Source organism: Lampris incognitus, chromosome 8 (genome assembly GCF_029633865.1).
Source record: "Lampris incognitus isolate fLamInc1 chromosome 8, fLamInc1.hap2, whole genome shotgun sequence".
NCBI classification, from domain to species: Eukaryota; Metazoa; Chordata; class Actinopteri; order Lampriformes; family Lampridae; genus Lampris; species Lampris incognitus.
Genome location: NC_079218.1, coordinates 41,513,392 through 41,540,321, shown reverse-complemented (window position 1 = coordinate 41,540,321; position 26,930 = coordinate 41,513,392). Strand labels below are relative to the sequence as shown.

At 43.1% G+C, this 26,930-nt stretch overlaps 1 protein-coding gene across 1 annotated transcript; it reads right to left on the bottom strand.

Moving 5' to 3' along the window:
* Window positions 1-336: 336 nt before the first annotated feature.
* LOC130117198 (cytokine receptor common subunit gamma-like) lies at window positions 337-11,390 on the bottom strand. The gene is made up of 8 exons (XM_056285369.1): window positions 11,277-11,390; window positions 9,838-9,928; window positions 3,207-3,385; window positions 2,809-2,942; window positions 2,470-2,638; window positions 2,070-2,163; window positions 1,421-1,505; window positions 337-1,056 (listed from the first exon to the last, which is right to left on the bottom strand). The coding sequence occupies exons 1-8, from the start codon at window positions 11,338-11,340 to the stop codon at window positions 796-798; spliced, it is 1,077 nt and encodes a 358-aa protein (XP_056141344.1). The 5' UTR covers window positions 11,341-11,390; the 3' UTR covers window positions 337-795.
* Window positions 11,391-26,930: the final 15,540 nt, after the last annotated feature.

Genomic DNA, 26,930 nt, shown 5'->3' with positions numbered 1-26,930 from the left:
AATATATATATATATATATATATATATATATATATATATATATATATATATATATATATATATATATATATATATATATATATATATATATATACACACACAAACACACACACACAAATATATATGTATATACACATACATATGTGTGTGTGTGTGTGTGTGTGTGTGTGTGTGTGTGTGTGTATGTATGAATGTATGTATGTATGTATATATGTATATAGTATCTATATCTATATATATAGCTCTCTCTCTCTCTCTCTCTCTCTCTCTCTCTCTCTCTCTCTCTCTCTCTCTCTATATATATATATATATATATATATATATATATATATATATATATATATAAAGAAACACTTAATGGTAGGGAAAGTGCTCAACAAATATGGGGCAAAATAATCCAGTTAGTCAAGTAAATTCTTTATGAGAGAGTACAAGCCTGTTTCATGCCATAAGCAATCAACAGCTGTCAATAAAGCTTTATTGATAGCTGATGATTCAAAGGCAGATTTTGAATTGCTTTGGGTCCCATTGGAGACTGGTCTCCCAAATTGTTTGAAGCTTGTACTGACCCCCAGTACTCTTGCACTGTGACTTAAATGTTCCTTTAACTTCAAAGTATCTCAACAGACAAATCTGGTTTCTTTTCATATCAGGTGAAATTACCATATGGTCATCAATTCATTTTTTTTTAAACTTTTTTTTTTTGCCCTCCAGTTGTGCAAGAGTTGAGTCAAATGTAACTTTAAAAAGATACCCCTGATGGTAGTAAACTCCTTCTTGTTGGAGGCATACCTCCTAAACAGTATTCTGCCCCTCCTCAGAGGAGAAAGGAAGAGTGGAGGCCGAGGAGGAGCAGGAAAGCGACAGGCAATCTGATTCATTTGACTCCATGGAGATGGAGCAGTTGGTTTGGTCGGTGGCGACAGAGGAAGAAGAGCTGTCTGAGCACTCGCTGGCAGAGTCGGGCCCGAGGTTGTACTCGCGAACAGAACAGATGTGCTCATTGAAGTTGGGTTTCAACCCCTCCTTCAGGCCTTTGGAGATGTGAAGCCACTCCTTTAAAGATAAATTCAGAGAGGGAGATGGGTTGCCTCGTACAGTAGCTATCTTCCAACAGGACGGTACATTACTGTCAATAACATCTCCCAAAATGAAAAACAAGGGAATTTGAGCGGTTTCACCAACATAATGGGTGCTGAAGTTACTGCACCTGATGGAGCTCTACATCTCAACCGACCATGATATGAAGAGACAGTGTTTTCCAGACTCCAGTGATAGTTGTGATTTCCTTTTAACTAAATTTGCTTGAATGAATTATCAGTCTAAGTGGGCTCACAGTCTATAATTACTTTTATGTTCACTGGCACATAAGGCAACACATTTTATATGAAGATACTTTGCCTTGTAACAAAATACTAACCTCTACGTTGTCATGGATCAGAAACTCATTAAACTTGAACTTCTCGGATGGGTTAGGGAAAACAGGGAGGAGGATGACTTTTATCCTGTTGGAAAAATGAAAATGAGTCCACAGACAAATTTATCTACATGGATTCCTGATTTAGGTGTATGAGTACACCTATCAGCATTGACAGACAGACAGATGGACAGACATATAGAGCCAACACTAACAATTGTTAACAGCACTGTCAAAGCTGGTTCTTTGGCACATCTACATCCAACAGAGCCATTATTAATGTTATTATCTGCAGCTGTGTTTATCCTGCTATTCTTACATCACAGAATACCAACACCAGCCTGATGTGTTTTTAACCTTTACATGGTTGTTAACCTGTAGATGTCAGCAAGCTCACCAAAATGGTGTAGGGATTAGTTACTCTTTAATTGTCTAACAAGTCACTGCTATAGTCAGTTTAGTCAGTGCCTCTGCCTCAAGATTTTGGGTTAGACAAATGATTATGGTTTGACTTGAAGTCATGTCCCTGTGGCATCGTGAAGGCTCAATTTTCTAACATTTTTCTTTCCAGTGCCCATATTGAAAGTATTTCATGACCAAGCTTGTTGTGCAGTGTCTTGCATAACAATGCATCTCCTGTGAGCCAACCCACCTTTCACGGTACACTGTTGTGACCATGACCAGCAGAACAAAAGGGGTGATGGCCCCCAACAGAGAGAGCAGCAGAGAGTCTGGTCTACTGGGGTCTGAGAAAGAGAGATAAAATACATGAAAATGCATATTTATAGGCCCGTGTGTTGTATTTATTTCAGTTTATTATGCATGTGTTTTCAGCAGGAGGACCGCTGTATCTGGTTGATGCACAGGCTTAGGCAGCTAGTGTATGGCAGGTAAGGCTTACGTGTTTGGCTCTTGTACACATTGACAGGTATGGCTCCATGGACGAATGAATTGAATGAACAGTGAATAAACAGTAGCTGTGTAAGCATGTGTAAGTATAAGTGAATTCAACTTTGCTCAGCCAAACAACTAACAACCTAAGAAATATTTACTGTGGTTTTTGCTCACGGGCCCCCAGAAGACAGGCTGACTCCAGTCACTCCAATAAATAGACTTGGCACATAACTCTCCAACAGTGCTCCTTACTTGCAGCTCATAGCGGGATGTTCTGGAGGGCAAGTTGATACAGTAATTGTGCTTCCGATAACCGAGGGTTGACACCTGAGAGAAAGATAAATGTAATCCGATGAATGAAGGGCATAAGAGGTTTGTAAAAGCAGAGGCGAGACAAAAAGGGAAGGTAATTAAAAAAACAGCTCAGGTAACTTTACTATAAATAAATCTGATTACTCTATGTGTATTCATGAGTTTGTTTTTCATAATTTGCCCACCTCCCAGTTGTTGTTATTGGTCCTGTAGCGGACCTGACACTCCGCACAATCTGCAAAACTGTGATTCCAATAGAACCACAAGTTGGACTCTGATCCAATCTCAAAAGTTACATTGGTCGGGGGATTCAGCTTCACTGGAAATGAGACAGCACACAAAGAGATACATGTGATTTCTCTGAACAGTGTGATAACATAGACTGTGGGCATGATTACAAAAATGATACTGCAAAATCTGTTTACTTCAGTATGGGTGGGGGAGTTGGTTGTATACAAGATCCTGGGTTGATTAAGGAACGAGTGAATGTCTGAATGTTTGTAAGTTATCACTGGAATTCTGTCAGGGCAGCTGGCAAAGTTCCCTTAAAGTGAAAATGGAAGTAAGTCAAAAATGTACATACCCTTTGATTTGAGGTCCGGGTGTTCATTCAGAAAACTGACGTTTCCATACTTCAGCTTTGTGTGAAACGTATTAAACCTTTTAATTTTTAGGTCGTCATAGGGCTGCTTGCATCCCGTGTTAGTACCATTCTCTGAGATGTAGGTGTCACACTTGTTTGGCTGTGGGTTTTTATCAAACCTGAATACAGAATACAGCCTGGATTAGTCACTTGCACCCACTCGGAATAACCACAGCCTGTGACAACTGCAACTTATTCCTAGTAAATTATGTCTTTTTAATGTTGAAATCCAATCCCACCAGCAACCAAAGAGTACACATCAGCAGTAAAATCTCTCTCATTAGTCACAGGGGCAGGTTGTTTCAGGACATTGCCTTAAAACTGACATGTTGCTACTTATACATGGTTTTGTGATAATGTTCATGATTGTATATATATATATATATATATATATATATATATATATATATATATATATATATATATATATATATACTTAGCACAAAAAGTAAGGAAATATGTGTTTGGTAGATTGTTTCTTTGTTGTAATAATGCTTCTTGGCAATAAATCTTATACCGTTGGAAGGCCTGTTTATTTCCCTTTTAAATGGTGCCACATTTGTAAGGAACATGTATTTGTGGGATGAGCAGCAGAGCTGAGTATGTGGGTTACGACCATGAAAAATTTGCCAAATCTTCTCTGCCAATGCCAAACAGCTTATTTTGCTGTTGCTATTGACTCTTGTTTTGAGCTTCTGGTACCCCAGGTGCTGACAATCAGCTGCCTGATATAAGATTTATTGCCAAGAAGCATTGTTACAACAAAGAAACAATCTACCAAACACAAATTTCCTTACTTTTTGTGCTAAGTTTAGATAGATAGATAGATAGATAGATAGATAGATAGATAGATAGATAGATAGATAGATAGATAGATAGATAGATAGATAGATAGATATAAGCACCTATTTTGTAATTATAAATAAATCACGCCAATAGACAAATACCAAACCCCCTGGCAAAATTCCCAACCTGGCTCTCTCCATCTGGCCACCTAATGACTGCTGGGATAGGCTCCAGCATCCCCGCGACCCGATAATGGATGGATATATCCATCCACCCTTATCCGAACCGCTTATCCTGAGAGCAGGATAAGTGGCATTCGTAGCATTATTAGCATTAGTAGCATTATTAGCAAGCTCATAAAAAATTTACTTGACTAACTGGATTACTTATATATATATTGAAACCGTCAATAGTGTTGTGAGTGCTTGACTAATGAGGAGCGGAATATCAACACGAATACAGAAAAAAAGATTTTAACATATTGCGGTGCAGGCCTGTTTTGTGCGGCTCGCACTCATCAGCTGCTAATGCAGACCTGATACGTCCACCTTGAATAATAGAAACAAATTGGCCACCAGCTGTAGACACCGAAAAAAATATCTCCTTTGTAACTATAAGTAAAACGTCTTTATTATTCCCCCCCCATTAGATGATACACATATGACAATTATTAGAATTTTTTAAAAATAATTTTTAATTTTTTTAATTTTTATTTTAACTGCCTGTCCTTCAAACTGTGCCCTAACACCACCCAATATATAATTCACATAAAGTACCTTGTTATATTTCTAATGTACGCCATTTCAACAGTGCCCTGGCCCATAAATGCTTTTCAAAACAAACCCCAGTCCCATTGGTTGTGATGTTTTCTACCCCTCCATTGGTTGCTGTGCATCATAACTACATACCCCATTGGCTGTTATAATCTGAATGTTTCCCCATCTGATTGGTCGCTGTCCAACTGAAATTAGGAATGTGACACACTGACGCTGGGCAACGTAGACTGTATGATTCTTTGTGAATAAAACATTAGCGGCTGATGAGTGCGAGACGCACGAAGCAGGCCTGTACTGCAATGTAATAAAATATTTTTTCTTGTTTCCGTGTTGGTGCTATATATATATATATATATACATATATATATAGCACATTCCCTACCGTTGAGTGTTTCTTTAAACAAAGATATATATATATATATATAATCTCCCTCTCACCCTTCTTGGGTGGTGTGTGTTTTCCTCAAGCTCGGGTCCTCTACCAGAGGCCTGGGAGTTTTTGTTTTTGTTTTAAAAATTTATTTCTAGTTTTTCCCCCTATCCCACCCGATTAACCCAATGGCATATGGCCGGAACTCTTGTCGAATAACTCCCCTGGCTCACGTTTCCACAGGAAGGAGATACCTTCAAACTCGTGTCGGCTGCTCTCGCTATTTTACACGCTGAAGCCTCGTATGGATTACATCACCTTCAGGCCGTGAAGGAGACGTAGGAGAATGCTTTCAGTTGCGTGGCTGCAGGCGCCCGGATGGGCCAGAGGGGTCGCTGGAGAACGACGAGTCCCCCAACACTACACCGATCTACACCCACTAGCCCTCGGGTAAGGATGGTCTAATGAATGCCTTACTCCGTCGATGCTCTGGCCATCACCGGATACGGCGAGTCTGGGATACAAATCTCCCAGCCACCTGACGAGCGGATTGCGGGAACGGCGGTTTATTCCGCTCGGTCATCAGGGTGGTGAGGCCTGGGAGTTTGAGGGTTCTGCACACTATCTTAGCTGTTCCTAGGACCACACTCTTCTGGACAGAGACCTCAGATGTTGTTCCTGGAATCTGCTGGAGTCACTCTCCCAGTTTGGGGGTCACAGCCCCTAGTAGTCCTATTACCACTGGGAATACTGTGGATCTTAGCTCTGTCATTCTCAACCACCTTTGGCGGTGTCTCCCATTTGGACTTGAGGACTGCCAGTCTGTATTCAGTACAGATTGTCCTGTACACTATCCAGCCACTTGGTTATGCCTTTTAGTTTACGCTTTCCCAGCTAGTATTTTACACCCTGCTACTAAGTGCTGGACTCTCTCATGGGCGTTTTTGCACAGCCTGCATCTTGGGTCTTGTCTGGTGTGGTAGACCCCTGCCTCAATCAATCTGGTGCTAAGTACCTGTTCCTGTGCTGCTATAATAAGAGCCTCTGTGCTGTCCTTCAGTCCACCCTTTTCTAGCCACAGGTAATATTTCTCAATATCAGCTACGTCTTCTATCTGTCGATGGTGTGTGTGTGTGTGTGTGTGTGTGTGTGTGTGTGTGTGTGTGTGTGTGTGTGTGTGTGTGTGTGTGTGTGTGTAGCCTTGATAATGTTAACCTCTCAATCTCAAATGCTAATGTGACCAGCAAGTGGCACTTTAGCCCTCCCCTCCCTCCAGCTTGTTTGTGTTAACACTGTCACAACATTAACATTCAAGGAAATGTTATATATATTCATTAACCTTGAGCAGGTGAAAGTCTAAAGCCAACCACAGCCACCCCCCCCCCAATGAGATCTATTTTGATTTGATCAGCACTTTTGTGAGTTCTTTTTCAAATGGTGGCTGTTGAGCATAACTCTTCACACACATTCAGATGCTGCCTACTGCTCCTTACCACTGCCATTTAATAATAATAATAATAATTTTATTTATATAGCACCTTTCTAAAACAACGTTACAAAGTGCTTCACAAAATAAAAAAAACAGATAAAACCAGACAAGGCAGGAATAAGAGTAAGATCAAATAAGAGTAAAATTAAAAACAGTAAAAATAAAAACAAATATCAAACATTTGTAAAAGCTTTCATAAAAAGAAAAGTTTTAAGGCGAGATTTAAAAGAAGCTAGAGACTTGGTCTATCTTAGCTCAGCAGGAAGAGGGGTCCATAGTGTGGGGGCTCTAACAGCAAAAGCCCGGTCACCCTTTGTAACCAACCGAGACCTGGGAATAACTAGCAGGGCTCCATCTGCAGACCGTAATGGTCGAGGGGGGACATACCAAGTCAATAAATCACAAATTTATAAAGGAGCAATACAATTTAAAGCCTTAAAAGTGAGCAGTAAAATTTTAAAATCGATTCAAAATATAACAGGGAGCCAGTGTAGGGAGGCAAGCACAGGAGTGATATGGTCATGCCTCCTTGTTCCTGTAATGAGCCGAGCAGTGGCATTTTGTGCTAACGGTAGAGGAAGCCCTTGCTGATACCAAAATAAAGTGCATTAAAGTAGTCAAGTCGAGAAAAGATAAAAGCATGTACAACTTTTTGCAAATCGGCAGTTGATAAAATTACCTAATTTTGGAGATCACCTTGAGTTGGAAAAAGCATGACTGAACAACATGTTTAATTTGATGTCAAAACTGAGGTTAGCATCAAATATTAACCCAAGATTCCTAGCAGCCTGTTTAAGATTACCTGAAAGATTACCAAGATTAGTAGCAAACGGACTGATGGAATTTTCGGGACTGAACAGAATGACCTCAGACTTATCATCATTAAATTAAGAACATTTTTGGAAATCCAGGATTTAATGTTGGTGAGGCAAGCTGTGAGATTTAATGGGGCGCTAGGATCAGTGGGTTTTAGTGGCATCTATAACTGAGTGTCGTCAGCATAAAAATGGTAGAGCACATGGTGATTTTGAATGACCTGGCCAAGGGGCAGGATGTATATAGAGAAGAGAGGGGGGCCAAGAACTGAGCCTTGAGGGACACCACAAATCAACTGAGCCGCTGAGGAGGTAGAGTTACCCAGAACAACAGAAACAGTTCTGTTGGTGAGGTAAGAGTGTAATAAGTTAAGAGCCGAGCCCTTGATGCCAACCCAAGTCTCTAAGCAATGTAAGAGAATGTTGTGATCAACTGTGTCAAAGGCAGCACTTAAGTCCAAAAGAACTAAAATTGAGCAGTCACCTCTGTCTGCATTCAGCAGTAGATCATTAGTGACCTTAACTAGAGCTGTCTCAGTGCTATGAAGTGCTCTAAAACCAGACTAGAAACTATTAAAAACAGTATTTGTGTTCATAAAACAAATCAACCGAGAAGAAATTACTCTCTCCAGAACCTTAGATAAAAAAGAAAATTTGGAGATTGGCCTGTAGTTACTTAGGGACAGGGGGTCTAAATTAGGTTTCGTCAGCAATGGGTGAATGATGGCATGCTTAAAACTGTCTGGAAAAGAACCCGAGGCCAGAGAATTATTAAGAATTTGAAGAATAACAGGGCTGACAGTGGAAAATACCTCCTTGAGTATTTTAGTGGGAATGATGTCTAGGATGCAGGAGGAGGAGCTCATATTGGAGACTGTAGTCTCCAACACTGAAATTGTAATTGGTTGAAATTGGGTGAAAGAGGCAGAGTTAACATGGGGAATGGAACGAAAAGAGCCTGGCTGGATTTGGGACCTAATATTCTCCACCTTGTTTACAAAATGAGTGAGAAATTTTTCGGACAATTCAACATCAGGTTCAAAAAGAGAAGTGGAGGGACCATTAGTGGCAGAATCAGTTATCCCGAAGAGAACTTTAGGATTGTGGTTATTTCTCAATATTAGTTCAGAGAAGTATGCTGATCTCGCACCCTTAACTGCCTTCTGGTAAATTAACATTAGGTTTTTAAGAGTGTTATGTGTTAATTCGGACTTGTTGGCCTTCCATTGTCGTTCTGTTTTTCTACAAAGTCTTCTAAGGGCATGGGCGTGATCATTCAGCCAGGGGAGGTTATTTAATTTTTGTTTCCTAGTTTTAAATGGTGCAATTTGGTCGAGGATGGATTGGCACTGATCATTGAATGAATTCAACAGTGCATCTGGATTGAGCGGTGATAAAGAGGGATTAAAGAATGAAGATTTAAAAGCATCACGAAATTTAACTGCGGAGACAGCGTTGAGAATGTGAGATCGTGTTTTAGGGTAATGACTAGGAGTAGCGAGCTGAAGTGGGACTTTGAAAATGATAGTTTTATGGTCAGATACAGGCATATCCACCAAATTGAGACATTTGAGAGAGAAACCAGAGGAGAGTACAAGGTCTAAAATGTGGCCTTTGGAGTGTGTGGCCCCTTTAATAGATTGAATAAGGTTAAAAGAATCTACAAGATCCAAAAAATGGGAAGTCAGGGAATGGGAAGGACAGCACACATGAATATTAAAATCGCCAAGAATGAGCACCCTGTCATATTTTGCCATGACAATAGATAAAAGGTCAGAAAACTCAGAGATAAAACTAACTGAATTGGGGGGCCTATAAACTAAGATGCAGAGAAAAGGGGAAGGGCCAGTAATTAAAAAAACATAAAACCTCAAATGAGATAAAATTACCAAAATTAACAGGATGGCACTTAAGCACTAACTTATAAAAAAACAGCTAGGCCACCCCCTCTACCAGAGGGCCTGGGAATGTGAAAATATGCAAAAGGGGGGCTAGCCTCAATCAGGGGAACAGTGTCCCCTGGGGACAGCCATGTCTCAGTAATCATAAAAAAGTCTAGATTATTGGAAACAATAACATCATTAATGATAAAAGACTTATTACCCAGAGATCTCACATTCAAGAGGCCAAATTTGTTTGGTGTCACAGCAGAATTAACACCAACAGGAGTACAACAAATAGGACGCAAATTGCAGATATTTGATCCAGATATTCAGTTGTTGTTGTTTCTGCTATTAGATACAACGTGTGGATGAGAGGCACGGTGTCCGATAACAGTCTGTATGGGGAAAATTCCCGGTGAGAGGGTCAAAGAGAGATGAGGCCAGCAACTTACCAGCTGAGGAAGGTGTAATTGACCTCTGGAGTCCCGTGTCCACCCCAGGTACAGAACACATAGACCACATCTATTGTAATGCAGTCCACATCTGCCACAGACAAAGCAATGGAAAGACAGCCAGATTGGTTTTGCGCAGAAAATCAACCGAGTGAAAACAAAAAAAAAAACCAAAAAAAAAATGAATAAAATAAAATACCTGACACCACACCTGTTTTTACAACTATTTTATAACTTAACATTTAAATATACCTGAAAAATTAGATTAGCTTATGTTACATCTTGCTCATTATGTAATTTCTTTCATGACTGTGCCTGTGCCACTAATAGTAATACACATTAAGAGGTGTGTGCGTGTTCATACACACATATACACAAACACATACAACAATGAAACAAAGGACATGGTGGCAAAAACCAACTTCAAGGGGTATTTCCAAACAGTGAAAACTCAAAATGAAGGCTGTCTCGGGAATGGACCAGAAATTAATTATTCATACTGTAATGAATTCGTGGGGGCACTCGGGAACCACCACAGCCGGGACGCGAACCCGTTTTTCCTGCAGGGCGGGCGAAAACGTTAACCAGTCGACTAAAAGGTCCGATCCGTTAGCCAAGGGCTACCGAGCTTATTCATCCGTGATCGTTACATTGCCGCTTTCCGTCGGGAAGGGCGTACCCGGCTGGACCGTCACAGCCGGGGCGCGAACCCGTGGCTCCCTCACCGCAAGTGACTACGTTAACCAGTCGAGTAAAGTGTTGGACCATTTAGTCGACCGGTTTAACGTTGCCGCCCGTGGCGCGGGATATCCGGGTTCCCCTTCGGGCTACGGCGGTTGCCGGATTGCCCCTCGAATTCGCTAGAGTATTTTAAGGTATGATTCAAAATGTTGTTATTATTATATTAGTTGATCATTGATAGTGTTGACTACATCTGTCTATTATTTTGGAATTTTAAAATATTCCCTTTACGTTCGTTTTTTCAATTCTCGAATATTATTGTAGCGAATTCTGGGGGGCAGTCCGGAGACCGCTACAGTCAGAACGCGAACCCACATCTCTCACTCCACAAGGGACAACGTTAACCAGTCGACTAAAGGGTCCCACCCGTTAGTTAAGGACCAACGTGTCTACTTATCCACGCACGTTACACTATTGTATAAGGAAATGAAAAGCTTAGATTATGTTTTCATATAGATATTCAACGGAGGAATGCAATGTGAATGATAGAGATGAGGTTTAACAAATTAAAAACATCAAAATAGAAAGTATTTAAAAGTAAATAGAAATTAATGTATTACACATTTTGTTTAAAGAAACGCCCCCTCCCCCCACCCCAAAGTGGAAACGCTTTCACGTGATAATTTCACAAAATATTTTTAAATCAAATAAAAATAAGGACTACAACTTAAAAATGCCAACAGGTTTTAATTGCTTACCGGGAGGTTGTAAGGACAACATATGGCCAGCGTTGAAAAGAAGCAGAAACAATCCTAAAATCATGGCGGCAAACTAGTCCCAGGCTGCTTTCATCATAGACTCTCTGTGACATGTGAAGGTTGAAAATGTTCTTTCGTTTCCACATTTGCTATCTCTGACTTTTGTGGGTTTTGTTTCCTGTTAGCGGAAACTCTTTCACAATGACAGGAAGAGAAGGTACTTTTTTCAGTAGGTAAACAAGTATGTATTAAATATGTAGTACAAAATAACAAATTGGTCAATTGTACAAATCCACCAATTATGCATAATTTTGATCATGAGGATTTCTTTTCCTCACATTTGCTCCATTATATGTAATGTTGCAACTAGTAGGAGATGTTTAACATTTCTGTTACTGTGAATCATCAGTCAGCATCTGTGTCAATGTATATAATGTGAGTTGAGTGATGAGTAAAATCTCCATAGATGAATCGCTTTCTAATTCGTCTATGGAATAATATATTAGTGGGTTTTAGGTGCCTTTCATTTTACAGTCGACTACCAGGCACACACTAGGTCACCCAAGGGGTCCAGAGCCACTACACGAAGTCACTGCTTTTAATTTTTCATTTCTCACTGCAAAGTTGAAGGACTCGTATCCTTTGTGTCAATAAGAACTTGCTGTCACTTGTTCCCCAGGCTACGTCTTTGTTGACGCTAAATGTGGCTTTAACTTATCTCATATGATCCATTTATGGCTACAATAATTATGTCAATAATCTCATCTCATCTCATCATCAGCCACTTCTCTGGGGTAGGGTCGCGATGGCAGCAAGCTAAGTAGGGCACACCAGACGTCCCTCTCCCCAGCAACGCCCTCCAGCTCTTCCTGGGGGATGCCAAGGCATTCCCAGGCCGGATTAGACACGTAGTCCCTCCAGCGAGTTCTGGGTCTCCTCCAGGGTCTCCACCAGTTGGACGTGCCCGGAAAACCTCCAAAGGAAGGCGCCCAGGAGGCATGTGTAACGGGGCAGTCCTCTGGTGTTCTATGCTGGTCAGCCTGCTGCACGCCCGTCACTCTCATTGTTAGCTCTGCGTTGTGTTCTATTTTGGGTGGGGCCCCAGGTGTTGTGGGGGGCCCTCAGTCTCTCATCATCATCATCATCATCATCACGATCAAGGAAGGAGGGGGGACACACAGGACTCTATTTGGCCCACCTTGCCATTTATTTTGGTTTCAAATCCTTCGACAAACGTCCAGTCCCCCAGCTGGAGCGGTGTTTCTTACGGACGTGGGGGTTGAAGCTCAACCACTGCCCGGACTTCACTCGTGTGCATTAGAAGGAGAAACCGTCCACGGGACTCCGATGTAAGAAAGGATAAACAAGTATTTTATCCCACAGCTTGCAGTATCTTCTTACAGGGATACTCAAGGTTACGTTCTCCTCAACCAGCAAAACTGTGCTACGGTAAGAAACACGCGTGGCTCGGCTCGATCGCTGCTTGAGACTCCTCCCACAAAACAAAAATGGCCTCTCCCGCGTTCCCTCTTCCGTGTACCCACAAGACCTCTCTCTTAAAGCGACAGTACAAGTATATGACGGTCGTTATAAAACATACATAAAAGTAAATAATGACATAAAATAAAATGTAGTAAACACAAATAACAGCACACAGACAGGATTTGGTGATATTTCATACTCAAACAAAATAAAATAAAAACATTAATTTTAACCTGGTTACATTCACCCCTCCTGAAATTCACCAACATCCTGACAGCAAGATAAAAAGAGAAAGAGGAAAGGAAAAGCCCATCACTGACTACTGGCACAAGTGAAAAGAAGGACCTAGTCCTCCAGTCAACTTAGGAGCTACCTCGGTTACGAGGTCCAGAAAATAATGAGGTTGATCAAGTCTCAGAATTCCCTTAGATCAATGTGACGCCTGATACGCCACACCATGCACTTGGCCCAAAACAACCCTGTCTGATAGACACCTAATAACTCACATTAAACTAGTTTGAATGACTCCAACCTCCATCAAAGTTCAAACCCTCACACTTCGTAGAAATGGCATCTGAGCCAAAGATTCTATTAACCTGTTCACTGACCTCACCACCCTCCCTGTGCGTGTCCTAACCCGACCATCGCTCTCTACTTGTGTGCGTGAGACAGTGCGAGCTGCAACATCTGTATCGAGTGAGGGTGGTGCCCCTGTGTGCGAATCAGTGTGAGATATAACACCTACATCGAGTGAGTGTGATGCCTCTATGTGTGGTGCATGTGTGTTGTGTGGTGCGTGTGTGTTGGGTGGAGACTGAGCAGTGGCCCCCACAGGACTGACTACCAGACTAGAAGGAATGAACTCTTCCACTTCTGCCCACTCAGATCTAGGCGAGTCTCCAAGTGATGAGACTGCTAGCCCCACTGCATCCCCTGAGACCGTCAGGCCATCTGCACTGTCCTCCTCATCGGACTCTGCGCAGTCAAGCAACTGACTGGTTGTACTGGACTCCTCACCCTGATCTAACTCAGGGAGGGGCAAGAAGTTGACCTCCAACAAACGGTTCCTGTGCACCACCCTGGTGTGCCCCTCTGCATCCTGAATCTTGTAGACGTGGATATTGGGGTTGACACCGACAACCGTGTACACTCCGTTCTCCCATTTGTCAGCCAACTTTCTCTTCCCTTGCTCACTCTGGTTCGCAACCAAAACACGATCCGCGACAGACAGGACAGTGCCCTTGGCGTGTCTGTTGTACTGTCGCGCCTGATGCTGCTGCTCAGCCGTGGAGTGCTTCTGAGCGATCTCCATTGCACTCCTTAGACAGGAAAGCAGAGACTGAGCATAAGAGTCATAGTCAACAACGTGAGGGTCATGCAAAACCTGCCTGAACATAACATCCACCGGCAGTCTTGGGACACGCCTATACATCAGGAAGAAAGGCGCGTAACCCGTGGTCTCGTGAACAGTGGCATTGTACGCGAGCGTGAGAGAATGGATCTGCTGAGGCCACTGTTGCTTCTGCTGAAGCGGAAGGGAACGGAGCATATTCCCCATCGTGCGATTAAACCGCTCTGTCCCGCCATTACCCATAGGATGGTAGGCCGTCGTGTGGGACTTCGCTACACCTGCCAACCTGAGAAGCTCTGCAATCAGGTTGCTCTCAAAGTTTGTGCCCTGGTCAGAATGTATTCTCTCCGGAAACCCGTAAACACAGAATACATGATCCCAAAGTTTCTTGGCGACCTGCTTCGCTGTCTGATTGGCGCAGGGGAATGCGTGAGCAAGCTTAGTGAAGTGGTCAGTAACCACTAGGACATCGACCGACTGCTGCTTACTGTCCTCAGCGGACCAGAAATCCATACACACAAGCTGCATCGGTGCGGAGGTATTAATGCTCTCCAGGGGCGCTCAAGCAGCTGGCTCTGGGGTCTTCCCAACCACACATCTCCGACAGCATCTGACATATGCTCTGATATCCCTCTCCATGTCAGGCCAATAAAAGCGCTGCCTTGCAAGAGAGAGAGTACGGTCCTGGCCCTGATGACCAGCGTGATCGTGGATGCCAGACAGTGCCTTGTCTTTCAGACTCAGAGGTAAAACATACTGAGACCTCCTCTGCTTGAACGCCGGGTCCTTTGTCACCCTGTGCAAGACACCATCATTGACTTCCAACTTCTCCCACTGTTTCAACAGCCTGAGGACCTTCTGGTCAGCACCATGCTTCTCACGTCTCGATGGCCGCTTCCGAACAGCGACAAAGGGCAACACCTTGGAGATGCAGGGGTCCTGCTCCTGACTCAACCTGAGCTCCTCGGTGGATAACATTGGCAGTGTATCCTGACCACCCGACAGATGCTGAACGTGCTGGACCAAACTGAGTGCTGTGAATACTGATGCATCAGGCCAGTCACATTTGGCTTGACAAAAAGCCCTGACCTCGGCTGCATCACAAGCAAACCCAGATCGCGCACTACTCACTGTTTGGGACTGGCAACTGAGTCTGAAAACATCCTGCACAGAGTCCCCCTCAACCCCGTCGGCTTCCTGAACAAGGGCCGGGTAGGGCTCCCTAAGTAGCCTCTGACTGACGGGCTTGGAAAAAGGGTCGCGACTCAAGGCATCCGCCACCACGTTTTTCTTCCCTGGCAGGTGTTTGAGATCGAAGGTGTAAGACGCCAACTTAGACACCCAGCGGCTCTCACACGCGTCAAGCTTCGGCTTCATTAGGAGATAAGTCAGCGGATTATTATCTGTCCAAACGGTGAAGCTTTGACCCTTCAGCCAGTGGCTGAACTTTTCACAAACACTCCACTTCAGCGCCATGAACTCCAGTCTATGAGCTGGATACTTCCGCTGTGAGGCACTGAGGGACTTGCTTGCAAAACCAACAGGTCTGGCCTTGGACTCTCCTCGGGGCACTTGAGACAGCACCGCGCCGAGTCCGTCCAAAGACGCATCGACCGACAAAATGAAAGGCACCTCAAAGTCTGGATGGGTAAGCACCACACACTCCAGTAACATCGTCTTCAACAGATCAAATGCTTCCCCACATTCCACCGTCCAGTCTGCGGAGGTAAGCTTACGGAAGCTGCCATGGGGCTTCTTATCCTTAGCTGACCTCCCCCTCCTCTTTTGTCCAGCTGTAAGGGCGAACAGGGGCTTAGCCACGGAGGAGCAGTTCGGGAGGAAATGTTGGTAGTAAAATACCATACCAAGGAAAGATTTGATCCTACGAACAGAAGGGGTGCACCCATCACCTTCCATGAGATCCTGCACTGTCATGTTGGAGATTACCTCTCCTTTGGAGGGATCGACAGACACACCTCCGCCATCAACCGCGTGGCCCAAAAACCGCACCCGCTTCTGCAGCAGATGACACTTTTTCGGAGCCAGTTTCAAGTTGTTCTCCCTCAACCTCTGAAACACAATGCGGAGCCTCGACAGAGCCTCAACCTCTGACGGCGCGAAGACAAGAAGATCATCAAGATAGCACAAAAGCTTCGTGAAGTTCAGATCCCCAAAGATCCCAATCATCATTCTCATGAAGGCTGCAGGGCTATTACAAAGGCCCTGTGGCATGCGATTGTATTCATGCAACCCAAGGGGAGTCGTGAAAACAGTGTACTTCTTGTCATCTTCATGCATTGGGATGTTGAAGAAGCCAGAGGTGAGGTCCATCGTACTAAAGAGGCAGTTACCACCCAGCGCGGCAAGACAGTCCGACTGGTGTGGCAAGGGATGAGCGTCTTTCAAGGTCCAAGCATTCAGCCATCTGAAATCAGTGCAGATCCGAAGCCCTCCATCCTTCTTCCATACCATAACCAGCGGTGAAGCGTATGCGCTCGAGGACTTCCGGATAATCCCTTTCTCCTCCATATCAGTGAGAACCAGTCTCAACTTCTGATAGTGGGCTGGGGGAACCCTCCTGTAGGGCAAGCGAAAGGGGCGCTCATCCACCAGATGGATGCGATGTGTGTATCCTGTGACCTCGCCACAGTCCAGAGAGTCCCTGGAGAAGACGTCATGGTACTCGGTGAGCAGCTGAGTGAGCTGGGACTTGCATGCCTCACTAACCTGACAGGAGCTGAGGTCAATGTCACTGAGTCCGAGCTCTGACAAACTCCTAGCCGGCAGGACAGGGGGACAGGCACTATCTGTGGCGTTGGACTCATGCCTCCCTACGACTGATTGCAGTCCCTGGAAAACATTAAAGTCCTCAATCGCCAAGCATGGAAACACATCAGCCAACTTGCAGTTCCTTTTCAGCGTGATGGCTTTGTCAGATGGATTGACAACAGTCATGGGTACCCACCTATCACCCCAGAGCGGTGTGACAAGTCGACCTACGAGGACACTGCGTGGCATGGCCTTGGAGTCTGTCGGCTCCACAACAACAGTGCTTCCAGCTGACATAGGCACCTTAGCAGGAAGTCTGCCCCAGACTAAGTGCTCGTGCCTCGGTAAGAGTGTCACGGCCTGGGTGAGCTTAACAGTACCTATCTTCTCAGGAACTGCACCACCCCTCCAGCGCTCTACATTCGTGAACATGGACATGAACTGAGGAGTGCCAAATGTGGTCGGGTCTCTAGGTCCTGGTGCTCTGGTGTCTGGTTCCCCGCCCTCTAAGAGCTGCCCGAAACTCCTACCTACACCTAGCCGTAAACTCCCACCCACATCTAACTGGTACCCCCTCTCCATAGCACACTGGCGATCCAAAAGATCCTGATCAGCAATGTTACCCGCACCTACGTACGAACCACCCTCTGCCATGTTCCCACCTCTAACACTCAGATAAAATAAAAAATGAAATAAAAAAGTGAAAAGCTCAATTCATTTAAATAATTGAATCCAGAAAGCACTAAGAGATTGAAACAATCACACACAATCAACAAATTCACCAATAGATTAATCACATATTCACATATCTAGTAGTTTACATCAATAGATTATTCACACGAGTCCTTCAATCACATCAACATTAACTTTTTTCCCTTTTTTTCCGTGTGTTTTTCTTCCTTCAGTATATACAAATGTCCTGTTCACAAGCCCAGTCCATGGTAACCACAGCTATGACTGTCCAGTGTCCACACAGCTCAACTCCAGTCCACTGTAACATGAGTGTACAATCTATAGAAATACCTGAGGACGTCTGGGGCTTGATGACGACAGCAGCCTCCCGCGGCGAGCAACTGATGTCGCTCTCAGGATCCAGGAGGGTCACGGCACCAATGTAACGGGGGCAGTCCTCTGGTGTTCTATGCTGGTCAGCCTGCTGCACGCCCGTCACTCTCATCGTTAGCTCTGCGTTGTGTTCTATTTTGGGTGGGGCCCCAGGTGTTGTGGGGGGCCCTCAGTCTCTCATCATCATCATCATCATCATCATCATCATCATCATCACGATCAAGGAAGGAGGGGGGACACACAGGACTCTATTTGGCCCACCTTGCCATTTATTTTGGTTTCAAATCCTTCGACAAACGTCCAGTCCCCCAGCTGGAGCGGTGTTTCTTACGGACGTGGGGGTTGAAGCTCAACCACTGCCCGGACTTCACTCGTGTGCATTAGAAGGAGAAACCGTCCACGGGACTCCGATGTAAGAAAGGATAAACAAGTATTTTATCCCACAGCTTGCAGTATCTTCTTACAGGGATACTCAAGGTTACGTTCTCCTCAACCAGCAAAACTGTGCTACGGTAAGAAACACGCGTGGCTCGGCTCGATCGCTGCTTGAGACTCCTCCCACAAAACAAAAATGGCCTCTCCCGCGTTCCCTCTTCCGTGTACCCACAAGACCTCTCTCTTAAAGCGACAGTACAAGTATATGACGGTCGTTATAAATATACATAAAAGTAAATAATGACATAAAATAAAATGTAGTAAACACAAATAACAGCACACAGACAGGATTTGGTGATATTTCATACTCAAACAAAATAAAATAAAAACATTAATTTTAACCTGGTTACACATGCTAATCAGATACCCGAACCACCTCAACTGGCTCCTTTCGACGAGAAGGAGCCGCGGCTCTACTCCGAGCGCCCTCCGGATGTCCAAGTTCCTTATCCTATCGCTAAGGCTGAGCCCATACACCCTTTGGCGGAAACTCATTTCAGCCCCTTGTATCTGCTACCTCACCCTTTCGGCCACTACCCAAAGCTCATAACCATAGGTGAGAGCTGGAACAAAGACTGACTAGTAAATTGAGAGCTTTGCCTTCGGGCTCAGCTCCCTCTTCACCACAACGGTCCATAACAACGTGCGCATTACTGCTGATGCTGCACCAGGCCGCCTGTCAATCTGCCGCTCCATCCTACCCTCACTCGTGAACAAGACCCTGAGACACTTGAACTCCTTCACTTGAGGCAACAACTCATCCCCAACCCGGAGGGAGTATGGATTGCTCCCTGCGGATTGCCAATAATAAAACACCATTTTTTCCGACCGAAGAGGTCACTTAGATGAGTGGTCAAACGTATGTTAAGGAATGTATCCAGGTGAGCTGATTCAACCTTCTTTGAACACCAGTTTTAGTTTAACATCGAGTGCTAGCACTTATTATCGGATGTATAGTTACCTGAAATCTGATATGAAAGGATGACAAACGGAAGATGTAAAGCTCTTATGACTCACTAACAGTCAGACTATTAGTTATTTTTGAAAAGGGGTTTCTATTAAATGCACAACGGGATCTCCCGCCTCATTGTTAAAATGCAAATGTGCTGTGGAATGAATTACTCTTCAAGCTATGACCAGACATATCACTGCATCATTCAAGTCGTGTAACAATATTTTAAATCAGAGTACCATCTCAGACGTCACAGAACTTTATCAGTATGCACTATTATCGCCGAAGCGGCTGTTCTTAGAATATTTTTTCTAAGAACAAGCACACAACGCTCTAAACTTTTTTTTCGCCACTGAAACTTATGTCTATGGTTGCCCTTAATCAGTTTACTGATAGCCACTTCCGAAGTACAGCAACATTTAAAAAAAAAAATTTTTTCTTGCAAGATGCTGTCATGATGATTGACATCTTGTGGAGTTTCATGTAACAGATGTCCAGGGCTGTAATTTAAGCTGCTCAGAGATGGAGTCCTGTAATAAATATAGTGAAACACTCCCATATTCTAATCATATTTTTTTGCGAACAATTTGGTTTTTATTGAACATCGACAGAACATAATACAATACTTGTACATTTTACCACCCTTCATGACCCCCCCCCCCTTGGTGGCTTAACCCTCCCTTCCCAAGAGAGAGGATGCACTTATGACCTCTGATGACTAGTAGTTCTCCCGATTTCCTACTTTAAATGCACTTATTGTAAGTCGCTTTGGATAAAAGCGTCAGCTAAATAACTGTAATGTCATGTAATGCATCACATGTATTAATCTCCGGATGTTGTCTGCCACAAGGTGTCCCTTCAGGAAGCCAGTCTGGTCTTTATGTATTAGTTTGCCCATGTATCTCTCTAGGCATAATGCTAGCACTTTGAAATATAACTTCTTGTTTGAATCGATTAAAGATACAGGTATAAAAATGGCACAGTCAGTATGGTCTTTCCCTTTTTGGGGGGTCAAAGAAATCAGAGCTGTGTTGGTGTGCTCATGAAAGGAGCCCTCTTTGATAGCAGATCAGACTGATTCAAGTAAAACCGGTCCCAGGAGATCACAGAAATATAACAAAAACTCTGGTGGTACGCCATCAGGGCCTGGCGATTTGCCCTTTTTAGTTATATTAAGTGCAACCTCAAGTTCTGTTAAGGCTATGGGCCGAATCAGGTCTGCTGCTTCCTGCTCACCTAGAGTGGGCAGATTCAAATTGTTCAGGAAATGGTTACATTTTCCTGTATCAAAATGAAGAGTCGATTTATGTAAATCCTGGTAGAATGAATGAAATGTTGTATTTATCTCCTTTGGGTCTGATATAGGTCCTTTAGCGGGTGATTGAATTGTATCTATTGACATTTGGATTCACTCTGCTTTAGCTGAGGAGCTAGTAGCCTGCTCAGTTTGCTTCCATTAAAATAATAGCTCTGTCTGACTCTATGCATGATAAACTCTGCTCGCCTCCTTAACAGATCATTAAGCCCCGCCTTAGCCATTTTTAACTCCCTGTTCACCGATTCTGAGTATTTGTTCTTTAGCAGCTTTTCAAGAGAGTGACATTTTCCCTCCAGCACACATACCATTGATTCCTTGCCTTCTTAAGGTTAGATTGTAAAGTCTCTGATAAACCCCTTGGTGGCCATCCATGTGTAACACCCGTCCCATGTAGCTATATAAAAATCTGCTATGTGTTGTAGTACTGTGGGTGGGGCCTGGGTACGGTTTCAAAATAAACGGCGCTATTACCTGTACGCTCTTAAACTATTTTAATAGTACTCTCTTTTAAACTAAAATAACTGGTGGTGCCTCCAAATAAATTTATGATATACAATAAAGATATGTCACTTAGATTTTGGTTTTGTCTCTTGTCCTAATTTTTATCCATTCTTTTAAAAGTGATTGAACATGAATTACTTATGACACAACATGGTTTCTTTAAATGTAATGCCAAGTTATGGTAGGCTATTTATTTATATAATAAAACAGAATTTCTCAAAATCACGTTCATGAATAAAGACAAATAGGACTAAATCCCAAATATGAATAAACACAAAATAATATCAAATAACCAGTCATAGGCCCACACACACACAAACACACTCACTCTGTCCTGGGTAAGACGCTAAACTGCAACCGCAGGCTGTAGAGGGGTAGCGCCTTAGGCCCACACTTACACAAACACTCACTCTGTCCTGGGTAAGACACTAAACTGCAACCGCAGGCTGTAGAGGGGTACCACCTTACCTCAGCAAGGGCCATTTGGCTAAGGACGACGTCCCTACTGATAGATCTGGTCCTCCTGTATGCCTGTATGGTACTTCCCATGGTGCCCAGTCCAGCCAACGCATTGGGATAGGAGAAGGCAACTCTGATTTCAAATCCACCTGCTGCCGTGTGGGTTGATGCCTCTTTAGGCAAAGGGTGGGGGAAGGTAACGCTGAATTCAAATCCCTGGGCACAGTCTACCCAGCTGTCAGTACCCGGAAAGGGTAAACCAAGGGTAAACCATTCCATGGGCGCTGCACGGTGGCTGCCCACTGCTCCTAGCTACACAGCTAGGATGGGTTAAACGCAGAGAGTGAATTTCATTGTATGTATGTACAAATGACAAATAAAGTGTATTCTGTATTCTGCAACCTATGGTTGAGTCGTGGCTTGGGAACGTAGCGGCCTAAAAACTGTAGTGGCTGCTTCACTTGGTCACACAAGCAAAAAGAAAAAAGCACGTGCCCAGCACTCACAGATCCAAGGAACATTTAGAGGGGGAAAAACGAGGGGAAACTGGATGATGGGCGCTCGGCATAGCGCAGAAGAAACAGCAGCGAAGAAACAGCAGCGACAGTCAAATAGCACTCCAATAGAAAACCGTTTTCCAAAGTGGTCCAACGGAGCTGTCCTCTCTTACAGTCACAAATCATCCATCTCCTGAATCAAATAAATCAGCTAAGTAACAACTCCATACACTATTTCGTGGTGAGCTAGCAATTGCTTGTCTTAACCAATTTTTCAAAGCTGAGCTAACTGCTATTATGCTAATGGCTACTCGCAGTTAGCAACACAATGCAAATGTAACCGGTTATTTTCTTGCCCGGTGCGGGATTCGATACGGGGTGTACTGCACCACAAGGCGACATCACTAACCGCTCGGCTAAAGGGTCAGACCCGTTAGCTAGTGGCTAACGTGTGTTATTAGTAGTTTACAGTCGTCACCCTCCCCGGAAGCGCGCCCTATCCCTTGTTATTCCCGCGCTCCGAAGAGACTTCTGAGGATCTGCACGCTTCCAGATCCCACCGCTGCCACCGCTGCCACCAATGTAACCGGTTATTTTCTTGCCCGGTGCGGGATTCGATACGGGGTGTACTGCACCACAAGGCGACATCACTAACCGCTCGGCTAAAGGGTCAGACCCGTTAGCTAGGGGCTAACGTGTCTTATTAGTAGTTTACAAAAGCTAACGGCTATTATGCTAATGCTAATGGCTACTCGCAACACAATGCGTTTTTACACCATAACACATTGTCACAGTATGAAAAGCAATACACAATCTCATATTTACCTCTTGTAGATCACAAAAATCCGAACCCTTTGGATAACTGTTCGTCAACTACTAAGTTAGGAACACATTTTGCTCTCGAACACTCCGCACCGTTCACTTGACGGTGACCATTTGCTTTCTGCCGTTCTCCAACGCACAGGACCTTACAGCTTACAATCAAGCCCCACCCCTCTACCCGAGAATGAAATTTGGCTTGCCTATCATTTCAGAACTTGCCGATTAAAACAAAACATAGATTGACATAATGCGGCTAATGAAGTTAGGCTGTTAGACTGACTACACGTGCTTTGGCCTGTACATATTAAGCAAACTATGCTCATTTGCATAAACTCTAACCTTTTAACTGTCAAGATGATGACTTCTCTATTTTATCCTTCCATATATATTTTTAACATATTTAAACATTATGAATTCCATTTTTAAAACTATTTATATCCTAAATGAAGTTTAACCAAACGTCTAAATGCATTTTAGCCAGGGCTACACCCTCCTCCTTCTGACCGTCTAGATGTTCTCATCTGACACTTTTTTTTCTTCAGCTTGGAAGGGTGCTTCCTTTTCTCACCATCAGACAACGTCCTGCATGGTTTAAACTTTTTCACTGGTTTTCTGACGTTGTTGTCTGGTGGATACAGTTCGAATTGAATGACCATCCCATGATGGATGATGGTAACCGGCTCCTTGGATGGCTTGCCAGGCTGATCATAAGTCAATCAAATGACTGGTTTGGTTCTCTGGGAGTTGAGACGTTCAAGCCTACTTCTTCTAGCCTATCCAGAACCTTGAAAAGATGCTGCGCAGGCCCATGTAAACAAGGGAACACGTCTATTGGATTACAACTATTTGACTGAAGATTTTATCTTGTTTTTGGCCTTTTTTAAAGCCTTTGACATGATTGAACACAAGTTTATGTTTCGTACTTTAGAATTGTTTGGATTAGGCGAAAACTTTATAAATGTAGTTAAACTCATTTATAAGGCTACTAATAGCACATTCTTATTACCACAATGTCCGTCTCAAGGATTCTTAATCGACAAAGAAATCAAACAAGGTTGTCCCATCTCTCCCCTGCTTTTTATCGCTGTAGCAGAAATGCTCTCTATTCTTGTGAAAAATTCAGATTTTGAAAAATTGACAGTGTTAGGCAAACAGCTGACGATCAGCCCACTGGCAGATGATACAACTATGTTTATGAAAAATGGTAATCAATTTCCAAAAATTGTCAATACAATCGATTTCTTTTTCTAAGGCATCTGGCTTAAGATTAAACCTTAAAAAAAAGTGAATTACTTCCAATTCATAACCCTCCTCTGACAACAACTCATAACATCCCTGTTAAATCAACCGTTAAGTATACACTTTACAAAGGATAACACACTGGATAATCTCAACATTTCAAATAATCTAGATAAATGTAAATCGTATTCGAATTCGTGGTCTCAACGATACATCTCTATTATTGGCCGAATTTTTCTCACAAAAATGGAGTGCATTTCAGGATTCATTTTCCCAGCTTACTCGAAATCACTCCCCAAAAAGGCAATTAAAGCATAAACCAGGTCAACTTTAATTACATCTGGAACAGAAAAACACTCTATTTAAAAAAGAATGATGTTTAAAGATTTTGAGGAAGGAGGGCTAAAAGCCATTGACATTGAACGTATTAATGGTACTATCAAAATAAATTGGTTAAGGTCCTTTGTGAAAAATGAAAACAGCTTATGGTTCCATATCCCAAGCCAATTTTTTATGAAGCTTGGAGACAATGAACGTTCTTCTTTAAATGTGATTAGGACCTTAAAAAACTCCCTGTCAAATTATCCACGTTTCATCAACAGATATTACTTTATTGGGAAATGATCTACAAGCATCATTTTAGTCCCCATACCACACCATTGTGAAATTGCATGTATGTGGAATTTAGAAATAAATCCTGGTTTTATAAAAATTGGCTTGAGACAGGAAAACAGGTCTATAATGCATTTAATGGAAAATACAGGAAACGTTATATTGTGGCGATACAGATTTGAGGGTAGCTTCACCAAGGGCTGCTGCTCCTTTAAGGCAGACATTTTAGAGTGTTGACGTAGGCACTGCTTGGGGTTGCCGGTGGAGCCATGTTTGCAGCAGCCTAGCGGTTAGCTGGTTGCCACGGGAGATTATGTTGTATCGATGTTGTTGTGTTGCGAGTAAACGGCATTGACTCGACTCGATCTCTCCGTCTCCTCATTCCTGCACTCCCACAATATCTTATGAGAATTTTTGTTCAAAATTTAATTTAAATGACCGAAAACAATATGATACTGTTATCAAAGCAATCCCACACTTTATAATAGTGATGTCTTACAGCTTGTATCAAAGTGTAAACTACTAATAAGACACGTTAGTCCTTAGGTTACGGGTCTGACCCTTTAGCCGAGCGGTTAGTGATGTCGCGTTGTGGCGCAGTACACCTCGTATCGAATCCCGCACCGGGCAAGAAAATAACCGGTTACAAAAGTAATGTAGATCCGCTCCTTCCTGAACCTTTGGTGAATGGACATGATCTCATCGATCTAAAATTGCCCAACACCACAATCCGGAGAGTCTTTGTCAAAGAATTATATCCATTTTCATCAAATAGAAACTCAATTTTACAATATTTCTCCAAAGATGAAACTGAAAAATTGAGAACAAAATTATTTTAAGATTCTACTTGCACCCTTTCAAGTCAAGTCAAGTGAAGTAGGTTTTATTCGTCCCCAGAGGGGCAATTGTTGTGTAACAGCGGCAACATGTAAACACACAAACACTCCACAGAACACACAAGGCAAATAAATACAACACGTAGTGAGGAGAACAAAGCCAAAGAAAAGCAGTGCAACAGTAAACAGTGTCTATCAAAGTCGAGCTGGTATTACCTCTTGCTCTTGGAGTTTAGCAGTGAAATGGCTGAGGGAACGAAGGAGTGTTTGTATCGATTGTTTTGACTACTGGGTATTTGAAGTGGGAACCAGAAGGCAAGGTCTGAAACTTTAGGTGAAGGAGGTAGGTGCTGCCAGACAGGATGGATTCTGCTTTCCTTAACAACCGCTTGTTATATAAATCAGACATACTTTTCTGTTGGGTACCTGTGATACTACTACAGACCTTGATCACATTTGTTAATGCATTTTTCTGTTTAAGACTGAGAGAAGCATACCAACCGATAAAAGAAAACGTAATAACCGACTCAAAAAAAGATCTGTGGAACAAAGTCACCAGGGACCTGTTGACCCCGAATTTAGCCAGCTTCCTCAGACAAAAAAAAAAAGAAAAAAAAAAGAAAAAAGAAGGCACTGCTGGCTTTTTTTGCGTAACAAATTGGTATTACAATCAAAGTCCAGCTTGTTATCAATTATAGTGCCCAAATACTTGTATGACTCGACAATTTCAACCTCATGACCATTAATCCTAGTGTTGACTGAGTTGGAGGGATTATGTCTAAATTCAATACACATGTCTTTGGTCTTAGTTACATTCAATTCCAAAAGGGCTTCCTGCCACCATCTGGAGAAATAGTCTATGACAGGACCATGTCTGTCGTGGGAGAGAGCGCTTTGAGTGGCTGTTGCAGCTAGAAAAGCGCTATCAAAATGCAACTTGATTGATTGATTGACATTTCATTCTCCTTCAGCTGACTCAGTATCACCGTGTCATCTGCAAATTTCTTTGATGTATTTAGTTTTATTTACTTAATTTCTTAATTTTATTTCCTCCTCTTTCTTTTGTTGTATGTTTGTTGCATGTAGAATTTAAATCAATCGTGTCAAAAAAAAACAAAAAAAAAACAACAACCATTAAACGGAAACAGCGACCTCTGGCGTACTGGTCCGTTATACTTGGCGGCTTGTTAGCCGACATGAGGGACTCTTATTTCGAAGGACCGGAAGTACCAATGTTTTGATGAAGCCGTTAAAGCCACGGAAGAAGCTGTCATCTGCCTCGTCTCCCCACTTTCCCAAGCAGTCAGTTGTCTTGG

Coding starts and splice junctions, on each gene's coding strand:
- LOC130117198 (XM_056285369.1), bottom strand. CDS start 11,340: ATGATTTTAGGATTGTTTCTGCTTCTTTTCAACGCTGGCCATATGTTG. Junction 3,386..9,837: donor AATTACACCTTCCTCAGCTG/GTAAGTTGCTGG, acceptor TTCTGTATTCAG/GTTTGATAAAAACCCACAGC. Junction 1,506..2,069: donor ACAACAGTGTACCGTGAAAG/GTGGGTTGGCTC, acceptor TTTTTCCAACAG/GATAAAAGTCATCCTCCTCC.